This window comes from Vulpes lagopus, chromosome 1 (genome assembly GCF_018345385.1).
Source record: "Vulpes lagopus strain Blue_001 chromosome 1, ASM1834538v1, whole genome shotgun sequence".
Taxonomy (NCBI): Eukaryota; Metazoa; Chordata; class Mammalia; order Carnivora; family Canidae; genus Vulpes; species Vulpes lagopus.
This window is the reverse complement of record NC_054824.1, coordinates 119,781,163-119,805,738: the sequence shown is the minus strand read 5'-3', so window position 1 is coordinate 119,805,738 and position 24,576 is coordinate 119,781,163. Positions and strand designations below refer to the sequence as shown.

At 36.9% G+C, this 24,576-nt stretch overlaps 1 protein-coding gene across 1 annotated transcript in view; it reads right to left on the bottom strand.

Moving 5' to 3' along the window:
• Nucleotides 1-24,576, bottom strand: part of MIB1 (MIB E3 ubiquitin protein ligase 1) — a 136,244-nt gene that overhangs the window by 94,654 nt on the left and 17,014 nt on the right. The window contains exons 2-6 of the mRNA XM_041757927.1: nt 20,575-20,746; nt 17,917-18,046; nt 10,099-10,203; nt 7,510-7,576; nt 5,981-6,185 (exon numbers count right to left, since the gene is read on the bottom strand). Of these exons, the coding sequence (XP_041613861.1) occupies nt 5,981-6,185; nt 7,510-7,576; nt 10,099-10,203; nt 17,917-18,046; nt 20,575-20,746 (679 nt within the window). The remainder of the gene's footprint in view (nt 1-5,980; nt 6,186-7,509; nt 7,577-10,098; nt 10,204-17,916; nt 18,047-20,574; nt 20,747-24,576) is intronic.

Here is a 24,576-nt window from a genome sequence, read left to right as displayed (position 1 = left end):
TGCAAGGTGAAGCTGCAAGTACTGTTACAGAAGTAGCAGCAAGAGGGGCACCTGGATGGCTCAGTGGTTGAGCGTCTGCCTTCAGCTCTGGTCGTGATCCTAGGATCCTGGATCGAGTCCTGCACAGGCACCTCACAGGAGCCTCCCCTGGAGCCTGCTTCTCTCCCTGCCTATATCTCTGCCTCTCTTTTTCTGTGTGTCTCATGAATAAACCTATAAAATCCTTAAAAAGAAAAAAAAAGTTGCAGTAAGTGATCCAGAAGATCTTGGTAAGGTAATTCATGCTAAACAACAGATTTTCAATATAGACAAAACAGCCTTCTATTGGAAGAAGATGCTATCCAGACTTCTCACAGCTAAAGAGAAGTATCAATGCTTCAAAGCTTTTAAGGACACACTGACTTTCTTGTTAGGGGCTAATGCAGCTGGTGGCGTTAGCTGAAGCCAATGTCATTGACCATTCTGAAAATTAGGGCCCTGAAGAATTATGCTAAATCTACTCTGCCTGTGCTCTATAAAAGGAATAATAAAAAAATAAAAATAAATTTTAAAAAAATTTTTAAAAAGGAATAATAAAGCCTGTATGACTGCATGTTTGTTTACAATATGGCTGACTGAATATTGTAAGCCCACTGATGAAACCTACTACTCAGGGAAAAAAAAAAATCCCTTAGAAATTTTATTGCACTGACAATGCATATGGCCAACCCCATTGTAATGGAGATGTACAATGAGATGAATGCTGTTTTCATGCCTGCTAATATAATGTCCATCCTGCAGACCATGGATTAAGGAATACTTTTGGCTTTCAAATCTTAGAATTTAAAAAATACCTTTTGGGGGGCACCTAGGTGGCTCAGTTGGTTAAGTGTCCAACTCTTGATTTCGCCTCAAGTCATGATCCCAGGGTTGTAAGACTCTGCCAACATGGAGTCTATTTGGATTCTCTGTCTCCCTGTGCCCCTGTCCCCTCCCCTCATCCTCTCTCCCTCTAAAATAAGTAAATCTTCAAAAATAAAATATAAACAAAAATTAAATGAAAAATAAATAAAAATAAAAGTACATTTTTGTAAGGCTGTATATCATAGTGATTCCTCCAATGGAATTTGGCAAAGTAAATCAAAAATCTTTGGGAAAGGATTTGCCATTCTAAATGCCATTAAGAACATTCGTGATTCATGCAAAGAGGTCAAAATATCAATTGTAATAACAGGAGTTTGGAGGAAGTGGAGTGAAACCCTCATGGATGATTTTGAGGGGTTCCAGACTTCTCTTGAGGTATGGAAGGAAGTCACTAGAGATGTGGTGGAAATAACAAGAGAACTAGAATTAGAAGTGGAACCTGAAGATGTGACTGCATTGCTGCAATCTCATGATAAAACTTTCACAAATGAGGAGTTGTTTCTTATGGATGAGTAAAGAAAGTGGCTTCTTGAGAAGGAATTAATTCCTAGTAAGGATGATGTGAAGACTGTTGAAATGACAACAAAGGATTTAGAAATTACATAAATTTGGTTTACAGGGCAAAAGCAGGCTTTGGGAAGACTAATTCCAACTCTGAAAGAAGTTCTACTGTGGGTCAAACAGCACTGCATGCCACAGAGTCAATCAGTGCAGCAAACGTCATTGCTGTCGTAAGAAACTGCCAAAGCCACACCAATCTTCAGCAACTACCACCCGGATCAGGCAGCAGCCATAGACATTAACATGAGCACCGAAAGATTACAACTCACAGAAAGCTCAGATCATAATTAGACTTTTTTAGCAATAAAGTATTTAAAGTATAATCGCACATTTAATAGACTACAGTATTGTAAAAATAAATTTTAAATGTTAAATTTAAATGTTATTGTATAAATATAACTTCTATACACATGGGGAAACCAAAACTTCATTTTACTTGTCTTGTTTTTTTTTTTTTTTTTGACTTGTCTTGTTACAGTGGTCTAGAACGGAATCTACAATATCTGCAAGCTATGCCTGTATATATTGTCAGCATCATTTACTGAAGAGACTATTCTTTCCCATTGAATTGAGTTGGACCCTTGTCAAAAAAATCAAATTATTTTTTTTTTAATATTTTATTTATTGGGATCCCTGGGTGGCGCAGCGGTTTGGCGCCTGCCTTTGGCCCGGGGCGCAATCCTGGAGACCCGGGATCGAATCCCACGTCGGGCTCCCTGCATGGAGCCTGCTTCTCCCTCTGCCTGTGTCTCTGCCTCTCTGTCTCTCTCTGTGTAACTATCATGAATAAATAAAAATCTTTAAAAAAAATTTTATTTATTTACACGAGACACACACAGAGAGAGGCAGAGACATAGGCAGAGGGAGAAGCAGGCTCCTGGTGGGGAACCCAATGCACCACTTAATCCCAGGACCCCGGGATCACGCCCTGAGCCAAAGGCAGACACTCAACCATTAAGCCACCCAGGTGCCCTACGTGTCTATCTTATGTCAGTAATATACTGTCTTGGTTACTGTAGCTTTATCATAAATTTTGAAATTAGGAAGCATGAGTCCTCCAATTTTGTTTTTCTTAAAATTGTTTTGGCTATTCTGGGTCATTTGAATTTCCATATGAAATAGAGAATTGGGATGCCAATTTCTATAAAAATAGCCACTAGGGTTTTGATACGAGCTGCCTTTAATTTGACTAGTTTGAGAAAAACTGCCATGTGTTATAGGCTGAAGTATGTCCTCCAAAAAGATATATTGAAATCCTAATCCCCAATACCTCTGAATGTGACCTTATTTAAAACAGGGTCTTTGCAGATATAATCAAGTTAAAAGGAAGTCATGCTTGATTAGGGTGGGCCATAAATCCAATGAGTGGTATCCTGATAAGTCATGTGAAATCAGCTTTGGTCATTTTCTATGTAAAAGATTTTAGAATTCTCATGAATTCAGCTAACTTCTTTCTATGTCTCTTCAGGGTTCTTTCCTCATGGATGGTTAAGCTACAAATATTGACTTGCCCAAAATAAAATAGTGGGGCTGGGGGATTGTTTATGTGGCTCTTGGTCTCAAATAATTTTATACAACTATCTGAGCCTGACCAATGAGAGACTGATTTGAATGCATTTCAAACTAAAATCTGTACCCAGGAGGAAAAAAAAAAAAAAAAGAGAGAGAGGTCACATGAAGACACAGGGACATGCAGACTCAAAGAGGAGAAGGTCATGTGGAGACAGAGGCAGAGAAATGAGTGATGCATCTATAAGCCAAGAACACCAAGGATCACCAATAATTACCAGAAGTTAAGAGAAGCATAGGACAGATTCTCCCTCAGAGCCTCTGCAAGGAATCAATCTCATCAACACCTTGACTTTAGACTTCTAGCCTTCCAAAGTTGTGAAAGAATAAAGTGCTGCTGTTTAAGCCACCCAGTTTGTGGCACTTTGTAATGGCAACTCTAGGAAACTAATACACAAGATCTGAACAATATCAGGTCTTCTGATCCATAACATGAGATATCTTTCTATTTATTTAGGTCTTCCTTAATTTCTTTCAACAATGTTTTGTAGTTTCCAGTGGACAAGTCTTGCACTATTTTTTTATTTTTTTACTCTTAAATATTTTATTTATTTACTCATGAGAGACAGAGAGAGAGAGAGAGAGAGAGGCAGAGACACAGGCAGGCTGCATGCAGGAAGCCCAATGCGGGACTCGATCCTGGGTCTCCAGGATCACACCCTGGGCAGAAGGTGGCGCCAAACCGCTGAGCCACCCGGGGCCGCCCAACTTTTTTTTTTTTTTTTTTTTTTTTTTTAAGTAATCTCTAGGGTAGCCCGGGTGGCTCAACGGTTTGGCGCGCCTTTGGCTCAGGGCGTGATCCTGGGGACCCAGGATCGAGTCCCACGTTGGGCTCCCTGCATGGAGCCTGCTTCTCCCTCTGCCTGTGTCTGTCTGTCTGTCTCTCTCTCTCTCTCTCGTGAATAAATAAATAAAATCTTTTAAAAAATAAAAATTAAAAAAAAAATAAAGTAATCTCTACAGGGGCGCTCTGTGGCTCAGTCAGTTAAGCATCTACCTTCAGCTCAGGTCATGATCCCAGAGTCACCGACTGAGCCCCACATCAGCATTCCTGTTCAGTGGGTAATCTGCTTCTCCCTCTGCCCCTCCCCCTAATCGTGCACATGTGCACATACTCTCTCTCTCAACTAAATAAAGAAAATTTTTAAAAATCTCTACATCCAGTGTGGGGCTCGGACCCAAGACCCTGAGACCAAGAGTCACGTGCTCTACCAATTGAGCTAGCCAGGCTCTCCAAGTCTTGCACTTCTTGAGCTAAACCAATTAAGTATTTTATTCTTTGTGATGCTACTATAAATGAAACTGTTTTCTTAACTTCATTTTCAAACTGTTCAGTGCTAGTATACAAAAATACAATTGACTTATCAACATTGATTTTGTATCCTGCAACTTTGGGAACTCATTTTATCAGTTAATAGTTTTTTGTGGATTCCTTAGGTTTTACTGTGTACAAGATCATGTCATCTGTGAATAAATATAGTCTAACTCCTTCTTTTCTCTTATGTCTTTCTTTTTATTGCCTAATTGTCCCTTTTTCTTGCCTAACCGTCCCTCTAGAACAATACCGAATAAAAGTGGAGAGGGCTGACATTTTTATTTTGTTCCTGTTCTTAAGGGAAAAGCATTCAATCTCTCACCAATTGGGTATGATGTTAGCTATGGGTTTTCATAGACACCCTTTACCAAGCTGAAGAAGTTCCCTATTACTACTTTAATTAGTGTTTTTATCATGAAAAAGAGTTGGATTTTGTCAATGCTTTTTCTTCATCTCTTGGTATGACCACGTGTATCCTTAAGATTTAAACACAATTAGAGCTAATTCTATACTCTTGTAAGCAACTTAACATTAATTTTCTTCATTCTGACAAGTAATTTTTCCACTGAAGAATCTCCATGAGTTAGTTTCTTTATGTATATGTAAGTAACAAAGCTTTGACAATTACTCAATTTACTGCTTTTGCTTTAAAATACAATTATACTAGTAAACTGAATATATTTTACGCCTTAAGAGCAAATAAATATATATATATATATATATATATATATATATATATATAAATTTTTCAAAAGAGCAAATAAATGAAAGGCTCCAAGAAACCTGCAACCTAGAGGTAAAACAAATCATCATTTTCAACAATAACAGGAGACCTAAACAGAAGATAGCATATGCATGGTATATATATATACCATGTAGAGCAGAGTATGAGAGCAAATAAATATAAATATATATATATATAAATTTTTTAAAAGAGCAAATAAATGAAAGGCTCCAAGAAACCTGCAACCTAGAGGTAAAACAAATCATCATTTTCAACAATAACAGGAGACCTAAACAGAAGATAGCATATGCATGGTATATATATACCATGTAGAGCAGAGTATGAGAGGAGGTTCCCAAAACACATAAACTTAGTATTTATAGGATACAGAGGAGTTAATCCAAAGAGGCAGAAAAAGGTATTCTGCATGGAGGAAGTTGTATGTGCAAAGATATAGTGAGGAAATGCAGGCAATTATACGTTGCTAATAAGGACTGGTGCATGCACACATCTGTGGCAACAAAAAGCTATGTTACCAAGAGAGGACTCTGGAAACAGGCCAGAGTTCTAATTTTATTCTTCTCATTCAAGGGTAAATTGATACAGTCCATTATGAACAAAGAACATTTTAGGTATATTTGACCTAACACTGATACAATGTATTCTGCTCCAGCAGGGGAAAAAAAGTGCACAGAACATGTATCAAAAATATATAAATTCACATACATACCACACACACACTTAAAACATTTGTTCCCCTCCACTTTACCAACATATTCTCGATTTTTATCTACTCAGAGCTAGCTTTAAGGAATCTTTAATTATAGCATATAATTTGCTTCCTCTAAGGCTCTTTCCTCTATATACTAACTTCATTTGCCATTTAAAAATTTAAAAATATCACCAACCTATTGCCACTGGGATACTGTACTACAATGTCATGATCTTCATCAATGCCACAAACAGTTCCAGTTGTAGTTAAAGTCTCAAACATGCCATCAGTCCATCCTCCATGACCGTGCTGCAAAGACTGTACAATTTCTAGGTCAAGATCTATATTTACCAGGTCACCAATCTGCAATCCACCAGGATTCCTGTTGCCATTTTGCTCACCTGTAATTGCAGAGAGTTGACAAAGGAAAACCACAGCAACATCATGCAACTGCATTATTTTTTAAAGAACAAGCTCTAGATATTTTAATCTAATCTTAAAATGTTTTGAGACTATACTTTATCAGATTCTAGAGCTAGAGAACTTAAAACTAAGAAACAAAACAATCAGACTCACAACTTAAAATAATCTGATGATTTGTAACAGCAACTGAACAAGTGTAAAATCTATTAGACTATGCAACCCTATATCAAAGTACAAAGTTCAAAAAAAAAAAGTACAAAGTTCTAGGTTTTGAAAATAGTCATTTTTCTGTATGGATGACTTGTTGGTAATCCCTGCAATAACTACACTACAATTAGACAGTTATTGAGATTCAATAAGTAACAATAGCCATAATAACTAGAGAATCTGAAAGAACCTTGAAATTGTTTTCTTCTCTGAATGACTTAGTACTTTGTGATTTTTTTCTTACAGAACATTTTTAGATATTTAAAAGCCCATTCCCTAAAATATTTTCAAAGCTAGTTCTGGGATAAAGGATTCATAATCATAAACTACCACAATGAGGAATCCAAAGTATGTATGTTGATTCTACACTTTTCCTGTGAAGGCAAGACACAAAACAAGGAAGTTTTCTAAAAGCAAGAAAAACGGATGATCTTGTCAAAAATATAAGTACTTCTTCTACAATATCCTTAAAAAAAAAAAAAAATCAGGATACCCTGCAGGAAAACAGCATTTTTTGGCCAAAAGGGAAATCAAAGTATTTAAAAAGAGAAACACAGAGTTCACATGAAAAGACGAGCATTCAAAAACTAAAGCCTTAATTAGAAGAATGTGGTAAATGTCTACTGTGGCAACAATAAAGAATCGACAATATGAAGATAGTTTTGTTTTATCCTTTTTAAATGACATATGAAAATTATAATTATTATATAACCTTAATCTTCTAACTACTTTTGTATTTAGAAGGCAATTTTACAAAAATTCTAAGGAATTTATAAGCATTAAATTGCCAGATTCTATTATTAATATGTAAGAGACACTGATAACTCTAACACAATTTTTCAACAATATTTTATAACTAAAAGACAAAGGATTCAAATGTATTATGACATAAAAGTGGTATATCAATTCACAAGACATGACAACTTTTTCAGGGTCTATATAAATTAAAAAATAAGAACAAATGCTTTAAAAACCAAAATAAAACCGAAAAAGTTATATCTTTAAGTAACTTTTTTTAAAATCCAATTTAAACACTTTCTGATTTCACAAACTCTGATACACTATTTAGTAATTTTCACTAGTCTCTTGACTCACCTAGCACAGGGCAGTGATCTCTGTAGAAAGAACCTCCTTTGGCATCCTGGACACACTTGAGATCAGACTAAGAAGAAAAGAAACCAGAAAAATCACGCTTGAAAACTTCAAGTATAGCTCAGTACCTAAAATAGGCAAAAATGTTCATTCAGAATACACCCTCAGCAAAAGTTAAGAGTAGCTCTAGGTTAACAATCACACTAAACACTACTCTTGAAAGTATCCATCAAAAATTAAAATCCTGATCTCCAGATAGGTCATACTTCATTTACTTTTAGCTTACCTTTAAAGTTCAAAATTAAAAAGCCTGGATCTTTACCATTAAAATATTTTCAAAAACACATAAGACCTCAACAAATACCTATTATTTAAAATGTTCAAAACACATTCTATTTTAAAGATACTTTTATGAAAAAAGAGCTCAAATCATTTGCTCTTTTCAATCAATTTTATGACATACACAAGGCAAGTATTAACTCATTTAATAAAGAAAATTATCCAAAACTAAACAGCCAGAAAATAGAAAAGGATAGGACCAAATTCAGTCTTCTGATTCCTTAGCCAGTTAAGTTTACATAAACTTTAGTCCTTAGTTCGTAACTTGGTCAATTCAAGTTCCTTATCACTTAGTTTTTATAATTATTATTTAAGTATTTGAATGGGGAGGCAGTTGTGATATAATCAAAAGTACAGAAAATGTGAAATTAGAAGAGCAATCTTGGGGGTTACTATGAAAATTTAGATTTAAAAGTGCCTAATAGTATAAGGGATCAGTATATACTTACTGTATTAAGGAGCTACTTTACAAACAAAAAAAAATAAAAAAATAAAAAAAAAAATAAAAAAAAAGGAGCTACTTTACAGACAGACAAACACACACACACACACACACACACACACACACACTTCAACTCTCTGACAGCCTCCTTTGCCACTACAACATCACATTTAGCTCAGTCCTAATCAGAAAGACACAGGTGTCAAATTGTTTTAATGTGATACTTTCACCCAGCAATTTCACTTCCAGGAATTGATTCTAAAGAAATATACCCAGAGATGTGCAAAAATATATGTACAAGGATGCTTACTGAAAGAATGCATGCAACAATTTAAAAAGACCACCTAGATACCATCAACAGAAACCTTATTAAATATATAATGGCATAACTGTATAGAGGAGTACTACTCAGCCATCAAAAAGGATCTACATATATACTACTCGTTAAGTACCTCTACATATATAACTTCTAAGGCTTCATCTGAAGCAAGTTAGAAATTAGAATCCCCCCAAAATCCACAATTTACAAACAGAAGGAGGCATCAAAATACTAATGGAAAACTAAAAAAGAATGCTATATAACAAGTATTAAACCTGGCAAATCATGTATTTGTTTAGATTCACACTGTGACTTACATGGAATAAATTAAAAGCAAAGGGATAGTGGGATATTTTTCCCCTCCTACCAAGGGGCACAAAACAGTTGGGAAATAATGAAATTTAAAGAATTCTTTGAAGGAGGAATGTATTCAAGATGGAAAAGATATAAAAAGCATTAATATTCTGGCATTAATATTTAGTTATACTCCATAAATTAGATAACCAAGGTCAACATTTCAACAGTGATCCATGAAATGCAGAAATATAGAGCAATCCATTGAATGAACCACCAGAGTGGTTTTGTTTTTGTTGTTGTTGTTGTTGTTGCTGCAGGCATAACTCATTGATTTATTTTATGAATAAATAAGAAAAAAAGCCACTGGCTGGAAAGAATAGTGGAGATTTGTTTTCCAGTATTCTTTGATTTGGACTTCCCCACCCCCAACACCCTGTTATAACTGAGCTCACTTCCCACTGGTAGTCCAAAATGATGACTCTTTCCACCAGGCCTTACCGCCGCCTCTCCAGTTCAGAGGAAATAGTGTTGGGCCTGAGGCTCAACAGTCTTTATCCTACTCTGATTCCAGCTTCAGGTACCCAAACATATGCCTTTGGTCACTGGAGGCTCTTACACAGCACCAGCTGGTGCTCTGGCTTATTCTCCTAAGCACTCAAGTAATTTAAAATGTTTTAGGTCAATCATTTTCAATTACCAATACTACTTTTTAAAAATACAGAGGGAAAAATATATCCTTAAAAACAACTTTAACACCTATAATTTATACTTTTATTAGCTACCAGAGTTAGAATATAAATATTCTATAAAAACCTCATTATAATACTATACTCTGTGTCCATGCCAAGGAGCAGCCTCTTTCAGAAAGATTATAAATCTTGATAGATTTTAGTAAATAAGCTCCTAGGGTGGATTTATAAGGGATTAGCTCTACACAATCTATATTAAGTTACCCAAATATTAGCTGAGGACAAAATCATATTTACTATTAAATAGTGTAAACAAATGTACTAAAAATGTAGAGTTTATTATACATCCTCACTTCACAGAATTTTTTCCTATTGCAAATTCATGATTCAGATAGCTGTATTCTGACAAAAGAATATGACCAAAGAGAAAAAAAAGAATACAATAAGAGCAACTTTTATTTCCCTTCTTCCATCTATCCAAAATTTTTATCTTTTGTGATTCTTACCATGCCCTCAAAGCCAACTCTGTAAAGGTTCTTAGCACCATTATCCCAGAGAACATATGCTGCACTATGTGGGCTTGATGCACTCCAGTCCTGGATTTCTGTTACCTAAGAGAATTATCAGAGAAAACAATTTTTTAAAAGGGGAAGGGAGAATTTAGGTCTCTTATATTTAAAATCTTAATTATCATTTCAGGTATTATCCTGTCTAACAGGATCATGAAAAATACTTGTCAAACATACGTCATTTCTTTTTTTTTAATCTTTATTTTTTTTAACAGTTTTTTTTTCTTTTTAAGATTTTATTTATTCATGAGATACAGAAAGAGAGAGAGAGAGAGAGAGAGAGAGGCAGAGACACAGGCAGAGGGAGAAGCAGGCTCCATGCAGGGAGCCCGACGTGGGACTTGATCCTGGGTCTCCAGGATCACACCCTGGGCTAAAGGCGGTGCTAAACCGCTGAGCCACCCAGGCTGCCCACATACGTCATTTCTAACACATAACTGAATTATAACTAAAGACGTTTTTCAGAATTATAAGGTAATTTCTAAAATCACTATAGAAATTTTGAGGCTTAGTGATTACAGTAATAGATTACTGGAAAATAGACAATTCAATACAAAACTTTAAATTTTGATTCTTAAAGGGTTCCTTTTAAGAATAGTATATTATCTCAAACCCATTATTCATCAGAAAATTTAAAATCTTTGACCAGGTATCCAGAATGATTCCAGATAAATCTGCTCTCTTGTCAGCTAAAAACTGAGAGGCACAAGGCTCAAAGCCAGTATTTAAGAAAACTTGAGTTGATGTTGCTCCTCCAAGCACTATATTCTTCAGCTGTCCCACAAGGCAAGCCATCTAAGCTAAACACCATAGCTACAATGGAAATTCAGACACAATCTCTAGGCCCCACATCCAAAAGACTGATGCATAAGCTCTTTTGACATAAAATAAAAACCAACCAACCAACTGGGTTTGCTACTGCTTAAGGGCCAAGATCCAACTGCATAAAAATGATAACAGCAGGGCACCCAGGTGGCTCAACTGATTAAATGTCTGCTTTCAGCTCAGGTCATGATCCCAGAGTCCTGGGACGGAGCCCTCATCCTGGAGCCTGTTTCTCCTTCTCCCTCTGCCACTTCCCCCATTTGTCCTCTCTCACACTCTTTCAAATAAATAAATAAAATTTTTCAAAACAACAAACAATACACAATGAATGCTAAACTTGGGTATTCTCAAACTAGTCTAGAGCTAAGAATGGGGAGTTACACATGTGCAACTCATTTCTTTTCTCCATCTTGACACTTATAATCAGCCATGCTTTACAGTTACTTAGAATGCCAGGCTGATGTTAAATATAATTTTTAAGGCATGACCTTATTTCAAAAAAGATATATAATCACTCTTCCTTGTTTGTACCCTGTACTAAAAAAATCATTTTGTAAGCTACACTTATGATGCTTTTGTAAAGATAAAAAGGCTTTAAGATTAATCAAAGATTTTTGAGAAATATTTCAAAATGGTGAGTCCATTCTTTTAAATTTTGAAATAAATCATACAAAATAGAACATGTAAACTTTAATAAAAAATAAAATGAATACCAGCCTATGAAAAAGAACACTACCAGTACTTTCCAAGTCCACTGTGTACCTCCCATCAAGCCATCCTTCTGACCTCTCAACAGTTAACTATCACCTTGAATTTACAGTTCATCACTGCATTGCTTTCCTTAATGATTTGCACAACTAACCACTACATAACATTATGAAGCAACAACTTCTAACACTCTAAGTAAAATATGCAATCTTTAGTAAAGTATTCCTTCTGATTCTAAAACTACTTCATTTGTTTAAAAAATGCAATGCTAGGGGCAGTTAGGTGGCTCAACTGGTTGAGTATCCAACTCTTCCTTTCAGCTCAGGGTGTAATCTTGGGGTCATGGGATCAGGTCCAGAGTCAGGCTCCGTGCTGGGCGTGGAGCCTGTTTAAGATTCTCTCTCTCTGGGATCCCTGGGTGGCGCAGCGGTTTGGCGCCTGCCTTTGGCCCAGGGCGCGATCCTGGAGACCTGGGATCGAATCCCACGTCGGGCTCCCGGTGCATGGAGCCTGCTTCTCCCTCTGCCTGTGTCTCTGCCTCTCTCTCTATCTCTCTGTGACTATCATAAATAAATAAAAATTAAAAAAAAAAATTAAAAAAAAAAAAAAAGATTCTCTCTCTCTCTCCCTCTGTCCCTCCCCCCACACTTGCACATACTCTAAAATAAATCAATCTTTTAAAAAATGCAATGCTAGATCAAGTAAGTCTGTATTTTTATAAGGGGCACAAAAAAAATTTGATTAAAAAACAAAGATTTATATTTCAAATTCATCTTATGTTTCAAATTATGTGGTATATTAGCAAGTTCATTAAGCTCTGAATCCTAAATGAAATTCCTTCATTTGTTAAAATGATCTGACTTATTATTGAGGGGGAAACAAAGTGGGAGGCTTGAGAAAATTACTACATCAATTTCACAATTTTAATTCTGATTCATAAAGATGTGCAGAATAGCTGCTAAAAACCATCAGGTAAAAGGTTGCTAAGGTACCCTATAAAAGAATTAAACTTAAAAAAAGAAAAAACTGACAAACCTGCCTCCACTGATAAATCTTAATTAACATCACTATCAGTAAGATAATCCAACTTTACATGCCCTGATGTGATGCAATAGAGAGCAGAGCACCACTTAAGAGGTTTTGTCACCAAAACAAATTGAACCCTAATCAAGCCTCTAACAACTAGTTTATAAGAAACACAAGAATTGGAGGAACAAGAAAAGAATACCATAAAGAATCAATTAGACAAATCTAAAGAACCTGATTTCTTCAACAAATAAATGGAATTTTTAAAAAAATATTGACAATTTTTGATGTTGGATTATGGGTGCAGAGGAATTTGCTATACTATTCTTTCTACTCTGATCTATGTTTGAAATTCTCCATAGTGAAAGTTTTTTAGGGGTGCCTGGGTAGCTTAGTCAGCTGAGCATCTGATTCCTGATTTCAGCTCTGGTCATAATCTCTGGATTGTGAAATCAAGTCCTACATCAGGCTCTGTGCTCAGCACAGAGTCTGCCTGAGATTCTCTGTCTCCTTTTGCCCCTCCCCCACTCACACACACACTCTCAAAAATTTTTTTTTAAAAAGTTTTCTGGAAAGGATATATCTAATGCGCATATATAAAATACAACTGACACATATTCAAAAGGATTTTAACACATATTCAATATTCCAAAGCATTTGTAAAATGAAAACAGTCTTCAAATACTAACGAAGTAGTGGTACTTAAGAAGCCCTTTAAGAATACATTACATGCGGGGATCCCTGGGTGGCACAGCGGTTTAGCGCCTGCCTTTGGCCCAGGGCGCGATCCTGGAGACCCGGGATCGAATCCCACGTCAGGCTCCCGGTGCATGGAGCCTGCTTCTCCCTCTGCCTGTGTCTCTGCCTCTCTCTCTCTCTATCATAAATAAATAAAAATTAAAAAAAAAAAAAAAAAAAAGAATACATTACATGCTTCCATGGTGTCCTTGCATCATGTTTGCCAAAAGCTACACTTGACATGTTTATTTTTATGTGTGAATTTTGTTATCGCCATGCAATCACAGGACATGTTGGCATGGGATGGGCCAAAGACCAAGAGCGTGCTTCAGTCTCAGCCTGGGCTGGTATCTACCCCTTAATATAGCTCATCATGGCCATTTAGTTGAGTACATATAGCAATGGCAGTGAGGTGAGAATCTTGAACCTCACACACAAGGGAAGAAAAAAAAGATAAAAAAAGAAGACACTATACACTACTCATGTAGATTAATCAGGGGGCTGGGATAGAGCAGCCTACACTGAAGGGAAAATGGGGACTCCAAAAAGTTCTTCATATACACACTCAGGCAAAAATAAAAGTCAGACAATTAAAAACTACATTTGATATCAAACGTGCTTAAACAGACTTATCATGATATTAAGTTCCCTTAGTCACATGTATGAGATGGTTTCATTTATTTTTCCTCATTTTGTTCTTAAAATGCAACATGGATTAAATCGTAACAAATCAAAAATGTAATAATGATGACTCAAAGCTTCAAAAATGCCTACTTTTTATCCCACGAAAAGTGCCAAAATAACAGAAACTCAAAGTTCCATCTATAATGTGGCTTCAGACTTCAACTACTGCCTTCAAAAGCTGATGAAACAATAATTTCCAACCTTCTGACCATATAATTAATTGTGGGGAAAAATACAGTTAAAAAAATTTTTAGGGGGCAGCCCAGGTGGCTCAGCGGTTTGGCGCCTGCCTTCGGCCCAGGGCATGATCCTGGAGACCCGGGATCAAGTCCCACATCGGGCTCCCTGCATGGAGCCTGCTTCACCCTCTGCCTGTGCCTCTGCCTCTCTCTCTCTGTGTCTCTCATGAATAAATAAATAAAATCTTTAAAAAAAAAAAAAAAAAAGGTAATGCATCTTAAAAAAAAATTTTAGAACGAAAATATTAAAAATTTACTTCTCATGCACTCATTCAAAAGAAGTTATTAGAAGTATACTCTTTCAGGGATCCCTGGGTGGCGCAGCGGTTTGGCGCCTGCCTTTGGCCCAGGGCGCGATCCTGGAGACCCGGGATCGAATCCCACATCAGGCTCCCGGTGCATGGAGCCTGCTTCTCCCTCTGCCTGTGTCTCTGCGCCTCTCTCTCTCTCTGTGACTATCATAAAAAAAAATAAAAAAATAAAAAAAATAAAAAAAATAAAAAGAAGTATACTCTTTCAAAACAAAGAGCAAGCTAAATAAGATGATATAATAGGATATAGAAAACAGGAGATTCAGCCAGGAAAGAGGCAAAGGCACCTGCTGGGCACCAAGTATAGAGCATGTTCTGTCCAAATACAGCCACGGGCCGGACATGCTGAAAGTTATCACCAAGATTCCCATTGCCACTATACCATTTTATTGACCCAAGGACTGACCTGACCAAGTTGAGCCTGACCCAAATTCTCAGTTGCATTTGGCTTGTTTGGACTAAGTAATAATGAAGTTCCCACTCTTCCCTGCACCCCTATTCCCTGACACCTAGATCAGTTAAGGTCTCTCATCTCACACCACAGAACGGTCTGCTTTGACCTACTCCTAAAACTTTGACGTGGCCCATGTTAAGCTTAGAAGCAAAAAATACATAGTAACTCATCCCCTCTGACTGTATGCCTCTCCAAGGGTCACCATCTGGCCTGTACTTCTGCCCTGCTTAAGGTCCTTTGTGAAGCCCCATATTTCCTAGGATCTTGCCCACTGACTACCCTAAGACTCTTGTCAACTTCCAGGGAAGCAAGACAGGTTAAACCAGAGACTATTCAGTTTATATTGTCCTGGGAGCTTTAATCTAAAAGTGACAATTCTACTCTAGCCTTACAATAACTAAATTTGTGCTTGATACTGGGTCTTTTCAAAAATGAAATCCTAGGGCAGCACGGGTGGCTCAGCAGTTTATCACTGCCTTCAGCCCAGGGCCTGATCCTGGAGACTCAGGATCGAGTCCCACGTTGGGCTTCCTGCATGGAGCCTGCTTCTCCTTCTGCCTATGTCTCTGTGCCCCACCCCACCCCCGTGTCTCACATGAATAAATAAAATCTTAAAAAAAAAAAATGAAATCCTAAATGTTGTGGGACACAACACTGTGTCCTGTCCTACAACAATAAAGAAAAACCATGGAATAAAGACAGCAGAAATCCGTTATCTTGGGGGACTTACAACTGTGAAAGGGTAAAAAGTAGTCTTTTAGGGATGCCCAGGTGGCTCAGCGGTTAAGTATCTGCCTTTGGCTCAGGGCACGATCCTGGAGTCCCGGGATCAAGTCCCACATCAGGCTCCCTGAATGGAGCCTGCTTCTCCCTCAGCTTGCGTCTCTGCCTCTTTCTCGCTGTGTCTCTCATGAATAAATAAATAAAATCTTTTTTTTTTATTTTTTTATTTATTTATGATAGTCACAGAGAGAGAGAGAGAGAGAGAGGCAGAGACACAGGCAGAGGGAGAAGCAGGCTCCATGCACCGGGAGCCTGACGTGGGATTCGATCCCGGGTCTCCAGGATCGCGCCCTGGGCCAAAGGCAGGCGCCAAACCGCTGCGCCACCCAGGGATCCCAATAAATAAAATCTTAAAAAAAAAAAAAAAGTACTCTTTTAAAGATACTCATTCTATTCTCTAATCTGTATGAGAACAAAACTGTGCATTTTACCATTATTCTTTAAACTTTCACATATTTTATACATTCTTCTGTATGATACAGAACTGCTATAAATGGTTATGAAAGTTGTTCACTGCATAAGGGTAAGGAGTAGAATAGGGCTGACATCCAGCCCATGCTCCACTTACCAAGACCTATGCACTGGGGCAAGGGTGTTCCTGCCCCACCCACAAATCAGTGCCTTCTCTTGCATTGGGCTTGCCATGCATGTCCCCATAGCATTCCATCCATCTAGAGGTGACACCTTTTCCAAATTCACACTGCTCTACTTTTCTTTTCAGAGCAGTGCTACTCAAATTTTGATATGCATATAAATGACCCAGGCAATCTTTCTGTAGATGAAGATCCTGATTTAGAAGGTCTAGAAGAAAGAGGACCTACTACCTATTACATTTCTAACAAGCTGTCAGGAACACCTTAAGCTGCTGGTCCACAGCCCCTACTAGTCACAAAACTTAGATGTATATTTTTTCCCTATCAAATCTAATTAAAATGTAGGTTTCAGGAGAGTAGGAACTTTGTCTCTTTTGTCCAGTGCCATATCCCTGATGTTTGGAAGAGAATCTTGCACATCCTAAGTGTTCAATAAATATTTACCAAATTAAACAAAAAGCAAAGTTTGCTTCCTTACTAAAAATCTAAGTACTTAAAATATAATGGCTAAAACAAATCTGTATGACTTCCAAACATTAAAATTAGACCTTATTATTTAAAATGAACATAATACTCAACAATTTATAAAACATGTATTAGAAAAAAAAGATGTATTTGAAAAAAACACCTAAAAATTTTATATTCAAAAGCATTTATACTAAGTTACCCCAATATCTCTGGCTATCCCACCCCAATTAAACAAGCTACACAAAATTCCCTTTTTTTTTCCTTAAGATTTTATTTACTTATTCATGAGAGACACAGAGAGAGAGGCAGAGACATAGGCAGAGGGAGAAGCAGGCTCCTCACAGGGAGTCCGATGTGGGACTTGATCCCCAGACCCAGGATCATGCCCTGAGCTAAAGGCAGACGCTCAACCACTGAGCCACTCAGGTGTCTCCAAAATTCCCTTCAGAATAACTGCTATAATTGACTCCTGGCCAATTACCTGAGAAGGGTAACAGAGTTAAATAGACTAGATAACAAAAGTAGCTATTACACACCCCTAGAAACAGACTTTCAAGGGAATGAAATATAAAACAAGTAAACTCAAATGAAATCTTAGTAACAAAAATGTCAAACGGATGACATACTGTTTAAGGAGGACTGGCCCAAACAGGATATTCAGAAGTACATTCTGAGCAGCAAAATGGCAATATGAAACCTCAAAGTAAAAGGTAAAATCTACTCAACAACTTTCTGGATGAATGTCAATATTTACAATGTGGCAGAAACAATCTTTTGTTATTCCAGAAAAGAAAGAAATGAAGATTTTAAAAACTGTTACTGGCATAAGAAAAAATGGGCCAAGAAATTCAATGATACTAATAAAAATCTCCTGAACATAAAATATTCTAGAATAACATGATGAATTAATAAAAAAAAAATTTCACCTTTCCCCTACGTCCATTTCCTCCATCCTGATCTTCCCACTGCCAGTCCACTCCTCGTACCACTCTGGCACCTGCAAAGATCCCTCTGGCTGTAATCTTCTTAGATTTTCTACGAGACTCTAAAAGAACCCTAAAAATAAAAGTATTTATTTTAAAATTATACAAATATAGGTTACATTTATATTTAGTGGGGGGGGGGGGCGGCGGTTGGGGTAATAATGATCCCAAGCAGGCTCCACACTCCACACAGAGCCCAATGCCAGGCTGGATCTCACGACCCTGAGATCATGACTTGAGCTGAAATCACAAGTTAGATGCCTGACTCACCCAGGTGCCCTGCCTGTAATTTTTTAAGATTTTTACATTTATTTTAGAGAGACAGCCAGCGAGCCCGGGGGGGGGGGGGGGGGGGGTGCAGAGGGACAGGGAAAGGAAGAGAATCTCAAGCAGACTCCTCACTGAGTTAAGAGTCTGATGTGGGGCTCAATACCACAACTCTGAGATCATGACCTGAGCTAAAACCAAGTCAGATGTTCAACCAAGACACCCAGACACCCCAATTTATTTTTAAAAATAAAATTATAAAAATGATTATTTTAAAAACACAAAAGATTTTTCTTTGTTCTAGTTAATACCTTAACAGCATGATACATAAATACCTTTACGTTCCACAGGTGATGATGATGACAGTAGTAATTAGAATAGTATCTAATATTTACTAAGCTTTTACTAAGAGTAAAAGCTTACAAAAGTGTAAACGTCTGTTATATTCCTTAAGAGAAGCAATTGTTATTTTATCCATTTATCCATTTTACAAATGAGGAAACAAGAGTCTCAAAGAGGTAAGTGATTTACCCAAGGTCACAAGAGCTAAATAATAATGAAATGGAATGAAGTCAACATATGAATCCAGTCTAACCTCTTCAGGGTATTACTATATCCTTCACCACTTTAGAAGTGGCAAACTCCTATCCTTACAGGGATGTAGCATATATTAAGGCCCAAAAGATAGAACCGCAGTAATGACAAATGGCAAACGACACTTGATCCGAGGCACAGGAAAACAAAAGGGAGTGGCAGGGACTTTGGGGGAACTCAAGACTATGATTTGTCTAATGGGTACAGATGCTCCTGTCATCCAACTGTTACCATGAACAAATCCCCAATGCGGCCAGTCTTTGGTGTGTGTATGTGCATGTGCACATGTGTTCAAAATTTTAGAGCACAGCATAGCCAAGTAAAATACATCAGTGGCCTGGATTTGATCCAACACTAACTTGTCTTCAAAGTAGTGACTTACAAAGGACTATGGACCTTGAAAGAATTCTATACTCAATAATCTGGACCAGCAAGGTTCTCCAAGGCCATCTTTCCCCTATTCTTCTATATCCTTCTCATTCATAAAATCAAAAAGGTTTGGGGTTTTTCCCTTTGTTTTGCTAATTTTATCTCGTTATTCTATTCAGTTTTAAAATATCTTTATTATGCTCTAACTTTAAAAATTATAAGCAAAAGACAATAAACAACATGTTCAAAACTATTCAGTTAATAAAGAGCAGGACCAGAATTTGAACTGGGATAATCTGACACCCAAACCCATTTTTCTACTACTCCTGCTGCCGCCCTAGGACTGGTTAGACTCTTGCTCCTATACATTATTCTTATCTATCTACATGAAAAGATTCAATCACCTGAAATTCTGTACTAATTCACTATCAATATTAACCTCTCTTTGCTAAGACACTTAGTATTGTGTCTTAATACTAATAATCTCTATATATAGTCCAAAATATCACATGATAATCACTGCTGGTCAAGTAATCCCTTAGCTTATAAACTCCTTAAAAAGAAAAAAAGAAAAAGGGAAGGTGCCTGGAAGCATCTGCCTTTGGCTCCAGTCATGATCCCAGGGTCCTGGAATCAAGCCCAACATCAGGCTCACTGCTCAGCAGGGAGTCTGCTTCTCCTCTCCCTCTACCAAATATATAAATAAAACCTGTAAAAGGAAAAAAAAAAAAAAACCCACACTATTTTAGGGGTACCTGGGTGGCTCAGTCAGTTGACCATCTGACTCTTGATTTCAGCTCAGGTCATGATCTCAGGGTCATGAGACTGAACCCTGCTTCCTGCTCTGTGTATAGTGGGGAGTCTGCTTGGATTCTCTCTCTCTCCCTCTGCCCCTCCCTCTGCTCTCTCTAAATAAATAGATCTTTTTTAAAAAGAAATATTGTGTTTTAGTCATCTTCAAATTTACACAAGCATAAGAGGGGCTACATAGTCTTAATAATCGCCTATTGATTCAATCAATGGGCCCTTAGTGTTCATCTGGTAGTGATTAACAGAATAGAATGCACAGTAAGAAGAAAATAATCAGCCTCTCTTGGGCTGCCCTTGCATTTCCAAATATTGAGGAATGCCAAGTCTCCCTGCTAGACAAAGAAGAGCTCAAATTATCCTGAAAATACATACAGCTCCAACTTCACAGAACTCTTTTCTCACTCTATGGCAGGCCTGGTCCATATCTAGCCTCTTATTTCCTACATCCTGCTATTAAGCTAGCTGTCAAGCCACTTCCAAATCCTATTTTTAAGGTGGAATAGTATAAAAAATTGAATATACACAAGGAATTATAACTAAAGAAAAAACTGTTTACCCTACCTCTCACTTCCTGGTGTAGTAATTCTATAAAAGCGATGTCTTAAGTGATGTTTATCTCCATGGTAACAAACAGTGCACAAATCATAATTTGTACATTCTGCACATTTCCATCGAATGCCAATGATTGGTTGCTGGCGGCAGGTATCACACATGGTTCCATCATGCTTGATACCTATTAAAACAAAGATATATGCTAGCATTAATTACAAATATTATTTACTTGAATACTATTCCCTGGGGGAAAGATAAGAACAGAGCATTTTGCAAAGTAATTCAAAAAGGTAGGAAATAATATTTCAAATGTACCATACATAGTTTCAAGACAACATATTTCAAGTGTTTTCATCAGTATAAATTATAGACTAAACATTTTCTATCACTTCTTTCTTCACTAGTTAAGAGTACTTCTTGATAGCACTGTCTTTGCTGTCATCCACAAACAAACTTACATTCAATCTAGTGACAGAAAGAAGAATCATTTACCACTAAGTAGATATGGTAAAACCACATCAAAAACCCAGAATCTCTTAAAGAATTTCAACCTACTCTCCAGGTAAACAATTATGCCAAAAGAAAAAACAAGTTTAGCCTCATGATATCACAGAAACAAACTATCAATTTAAGCATCTACCCCTGGATATTGCCAAACTCTCCATCCCAAAAAAACAAACTTTAGGAAAGGATTACCAAATAAGTTTTTCAGTGTACAAAGAAATAGTATACTATAGTCGAAATTGCTTGTTTGTTTTCCTACAGAACAAGAAGTAATAAAGTCTAGAAAAAGGAAATAAACATTTGGCAATATGACTTCCACTAAAAATGATACATGAATGACAAAGACAATTAGAACTATAAAAGGTACCACTATTAAAGTAATGCAAATAACATTTTAGGGTAACAAAATTGGGGATAATGCTTCTTTACTATCTGTTATAGTTAGAAATTAAAACTAGAAGTTTTTTGGGATGCCTGGGTGGCTCAGTAGTTGACATTAGTGTCACTATGTTATGGTACGTATCAAGCCCAATACTGAATTACAAAGCAAGGGCTATATTGCCATACAACACTAACACTCTCCTGGATTTGAGTTCTGGCTTTCACTAGCTATCTTTGTGCACCTGAAAGACTCATTTTAACTCAAGTATTTACATATAAAATAATAGTATTTACTTCAAGCAGAGAAGATAAGGTTTAGATGAAACAAGATTGCTCATGTTTAAGGTGGGTAATAGGGACGTTCGTTATATAATTCCCTATTTTGTGTAAGTTTAGTAATTTTCCATGATTAAATAAAAGGAGTCTCTTTAGTTCTCAGAAACTCCGTTCCCTTTGGAGGAGGCATTGTGTTATTCAAAGATAAGGGCTGTTCTGAGAATCAAATAAGAAAGTGCTATATAGGGGATCCCTGAGTGGCTCAACGGTTTAGCACCTGCCATCAGCCCAGGGCCTGATCCTGGAGACCCAGGATCGAGTCCCACATCGGGCTCCCTGCATGGAGCCTGCTTCTCCCTCTGCCTGTGTCTTTGCCTCTCTCTGTGTGTCTCTCATGAATAAATAAAATTAAAAAAAAAAAAGAAAGAAAGTGCTATATATAGATATAGATATAGATATAGATATAGATATGCAAGAACTAGAACACAAAAGTAGTAAAGTTATTACTAAACTTTAGAAGAACTAACACATTATTGCTGTTTCCTGATAAGGAAAAGAAAAAAACCCACTTTCCATATTCAAGTTTAAAATCTTATTAGGTAACCAGATTTTAAATAAAAAGTCGAACACAAAGATAAACTTATACTTGAGCTGAGATGGTTAAATGAAAAGGGGGTGGGAGGAAGTAGAAGGAAGTTGGGATCCCTACTGAACTACAAAAGAGCACGACACCCAACACCAAATACTTTTCCCATGCAATGATTCCACAGTCTCCTGCCACACAAATGCTTGATTTCAGGGATAGGGAAGATAGCAGACATCAGTACCTACTGATTTCATTCACTATTTCACTGCTACTGTGGGCAAGCCCTCTGCTGCTTTCAAATATCATTCCTGATGTAGTATGGAGAACAGAAAGGAAGAAAATTAAAGTGGCTGGAGAAAAGGGGTCAAATTATAAGAAATTTACATAACAATCCATGTGAAAATAATGGTACTTTAAATAAGGATAAAACTAGTAGAAGCAGAGGAAAAAAAACAGAGTCAGGAGCAATTTAGGAGTTGGTGGTTATGGGTTAGAAAACAAAAGTTATAAAATGTAACCCCAAAAAGTATAAATGAGATCATTCAAGAGAAAACAAATAGATAAGAGTTATTGAGGAACAAATAGTACAATAAATTGAAATCAAGAACTGCTCTACTTTAAAAAAAAAAAAAAAACAGAAACAGAGCCATTAACATACATACAAACATACATACATAAATAAGCATATACTTAAAATTCCAAGTCCAGGGATCCCTGGGTGGCGCAGCGGTTTGGCGCCTGCCTTTGGCCCAGGGCGCGATCCTGGAGACTCGGGATCGAATCCCACGTCAGGCTCCCGGTGCATGGAGCCTGCTTCTCCCTCTGCCTATGTCTCTGCCTCTCTCTCTCTCTCACTGTGTGCCTATCATAAATAAATAAAATAAAATTTAAAAAATAAAATAAAATAAAATAAAATTCCAAGTCCAGACCTCTATTAATAGATACTCATCTAAGAAACAAAATGAAAAAAGAATCAGGACAAGTTTTCTAGAAATACTTGATGAGTAGACCTTTCAAAGGAAGAAAGAAGAAATCTCAGAAGAGCACAGCATGTGTTCAATGAACCAGGAGGAGCTTCATTTGTTTGGCAAAAATGTGAAACACTGTCAGAGACTTAGAGATAAATTTTAGTCAGGCTGGGAAATAAGACATGATTTCTGACTTGCAGGTTTGTTTGGGTTTTTTTTTTGTTTTTTGTTTTTTGTTTTGACTTGCAGGTTTAAATGGTCTCAGTAAATGGTAAAAACAAGGATATTTAAGAAACTAGTTCTCTTAACTTATTTGCTAGGAAATATCAGGAATTTATTTAAAATATTCTGGGATCAATACTCTCATCTATAAACTGAGAAAATACTTCCTTTTATATGTGTTATGGTTTGAAAGTGTTCTCCTCCCCCTATAATTCATATGTTGAAGCCCTAACCCTCAATGTGCTGATATCTGAGGGGAAACCTATGAGAGATAACTAGGTTTAGAAGAGATAATGAGGATGGGGCCTGCATAACAAGATTAGTGTCCTTAAAAGAAGAGAAAAAAGCTAAGCAGTCTCTCTCTCTCTGCCACAAGAGGACACAAGGGGGAAGGCAGCAAGCCAGGAAGACACTTCTCATCAGGGAACTGAATTAGCCAGCACCTTGATCTTGGACTGCCCAGCCTCCAGAACTACAAGAAATAAATTCCTGTTAACCAACCACCCACTCTAGTAGTTTGTTATGGTAGCCCAAGCCGACAAAAACAATTTAGAAAGGGACCTTATGATGCTAAAGTGATTTCCAGAGGTAAAAACACTTTGAAAGGCTTTAAAGGAAAATGCAAATATAAAAAAAATTATACTATATTTATTAATCTTAACACAGAATTTATTAAATGTACTAATCTACTTAAATAACTTGGTGATCAAAATCATCATATATCCCAAGCAAATTTGGCAACTTATACAGAAAATCAAAGAACTTTTAAATTCTCAATTTCCCGGAGACTACTTAGAGGGAATATTCAATTATTCATGTGATTTTAGCAAATTACCTACATTCTCCATGGCAATTCTCTCATTACTGTTTTATCTCAGGTTTTCCCCCAAAACTTGATTTACCTGCAGTTATATATGTCTTCTCAGTTCCTCTTAAACTGTTTTCACTCCAGCGCAGCAACAGTGAACACAACTGCCATGCAGGATAGTCCTACAAACCAGCAGATCCACTACTACTCAACAGTCCCACAAACCAGTAGATCCACTACTCACCAGTATACTATCCTATGGCTAA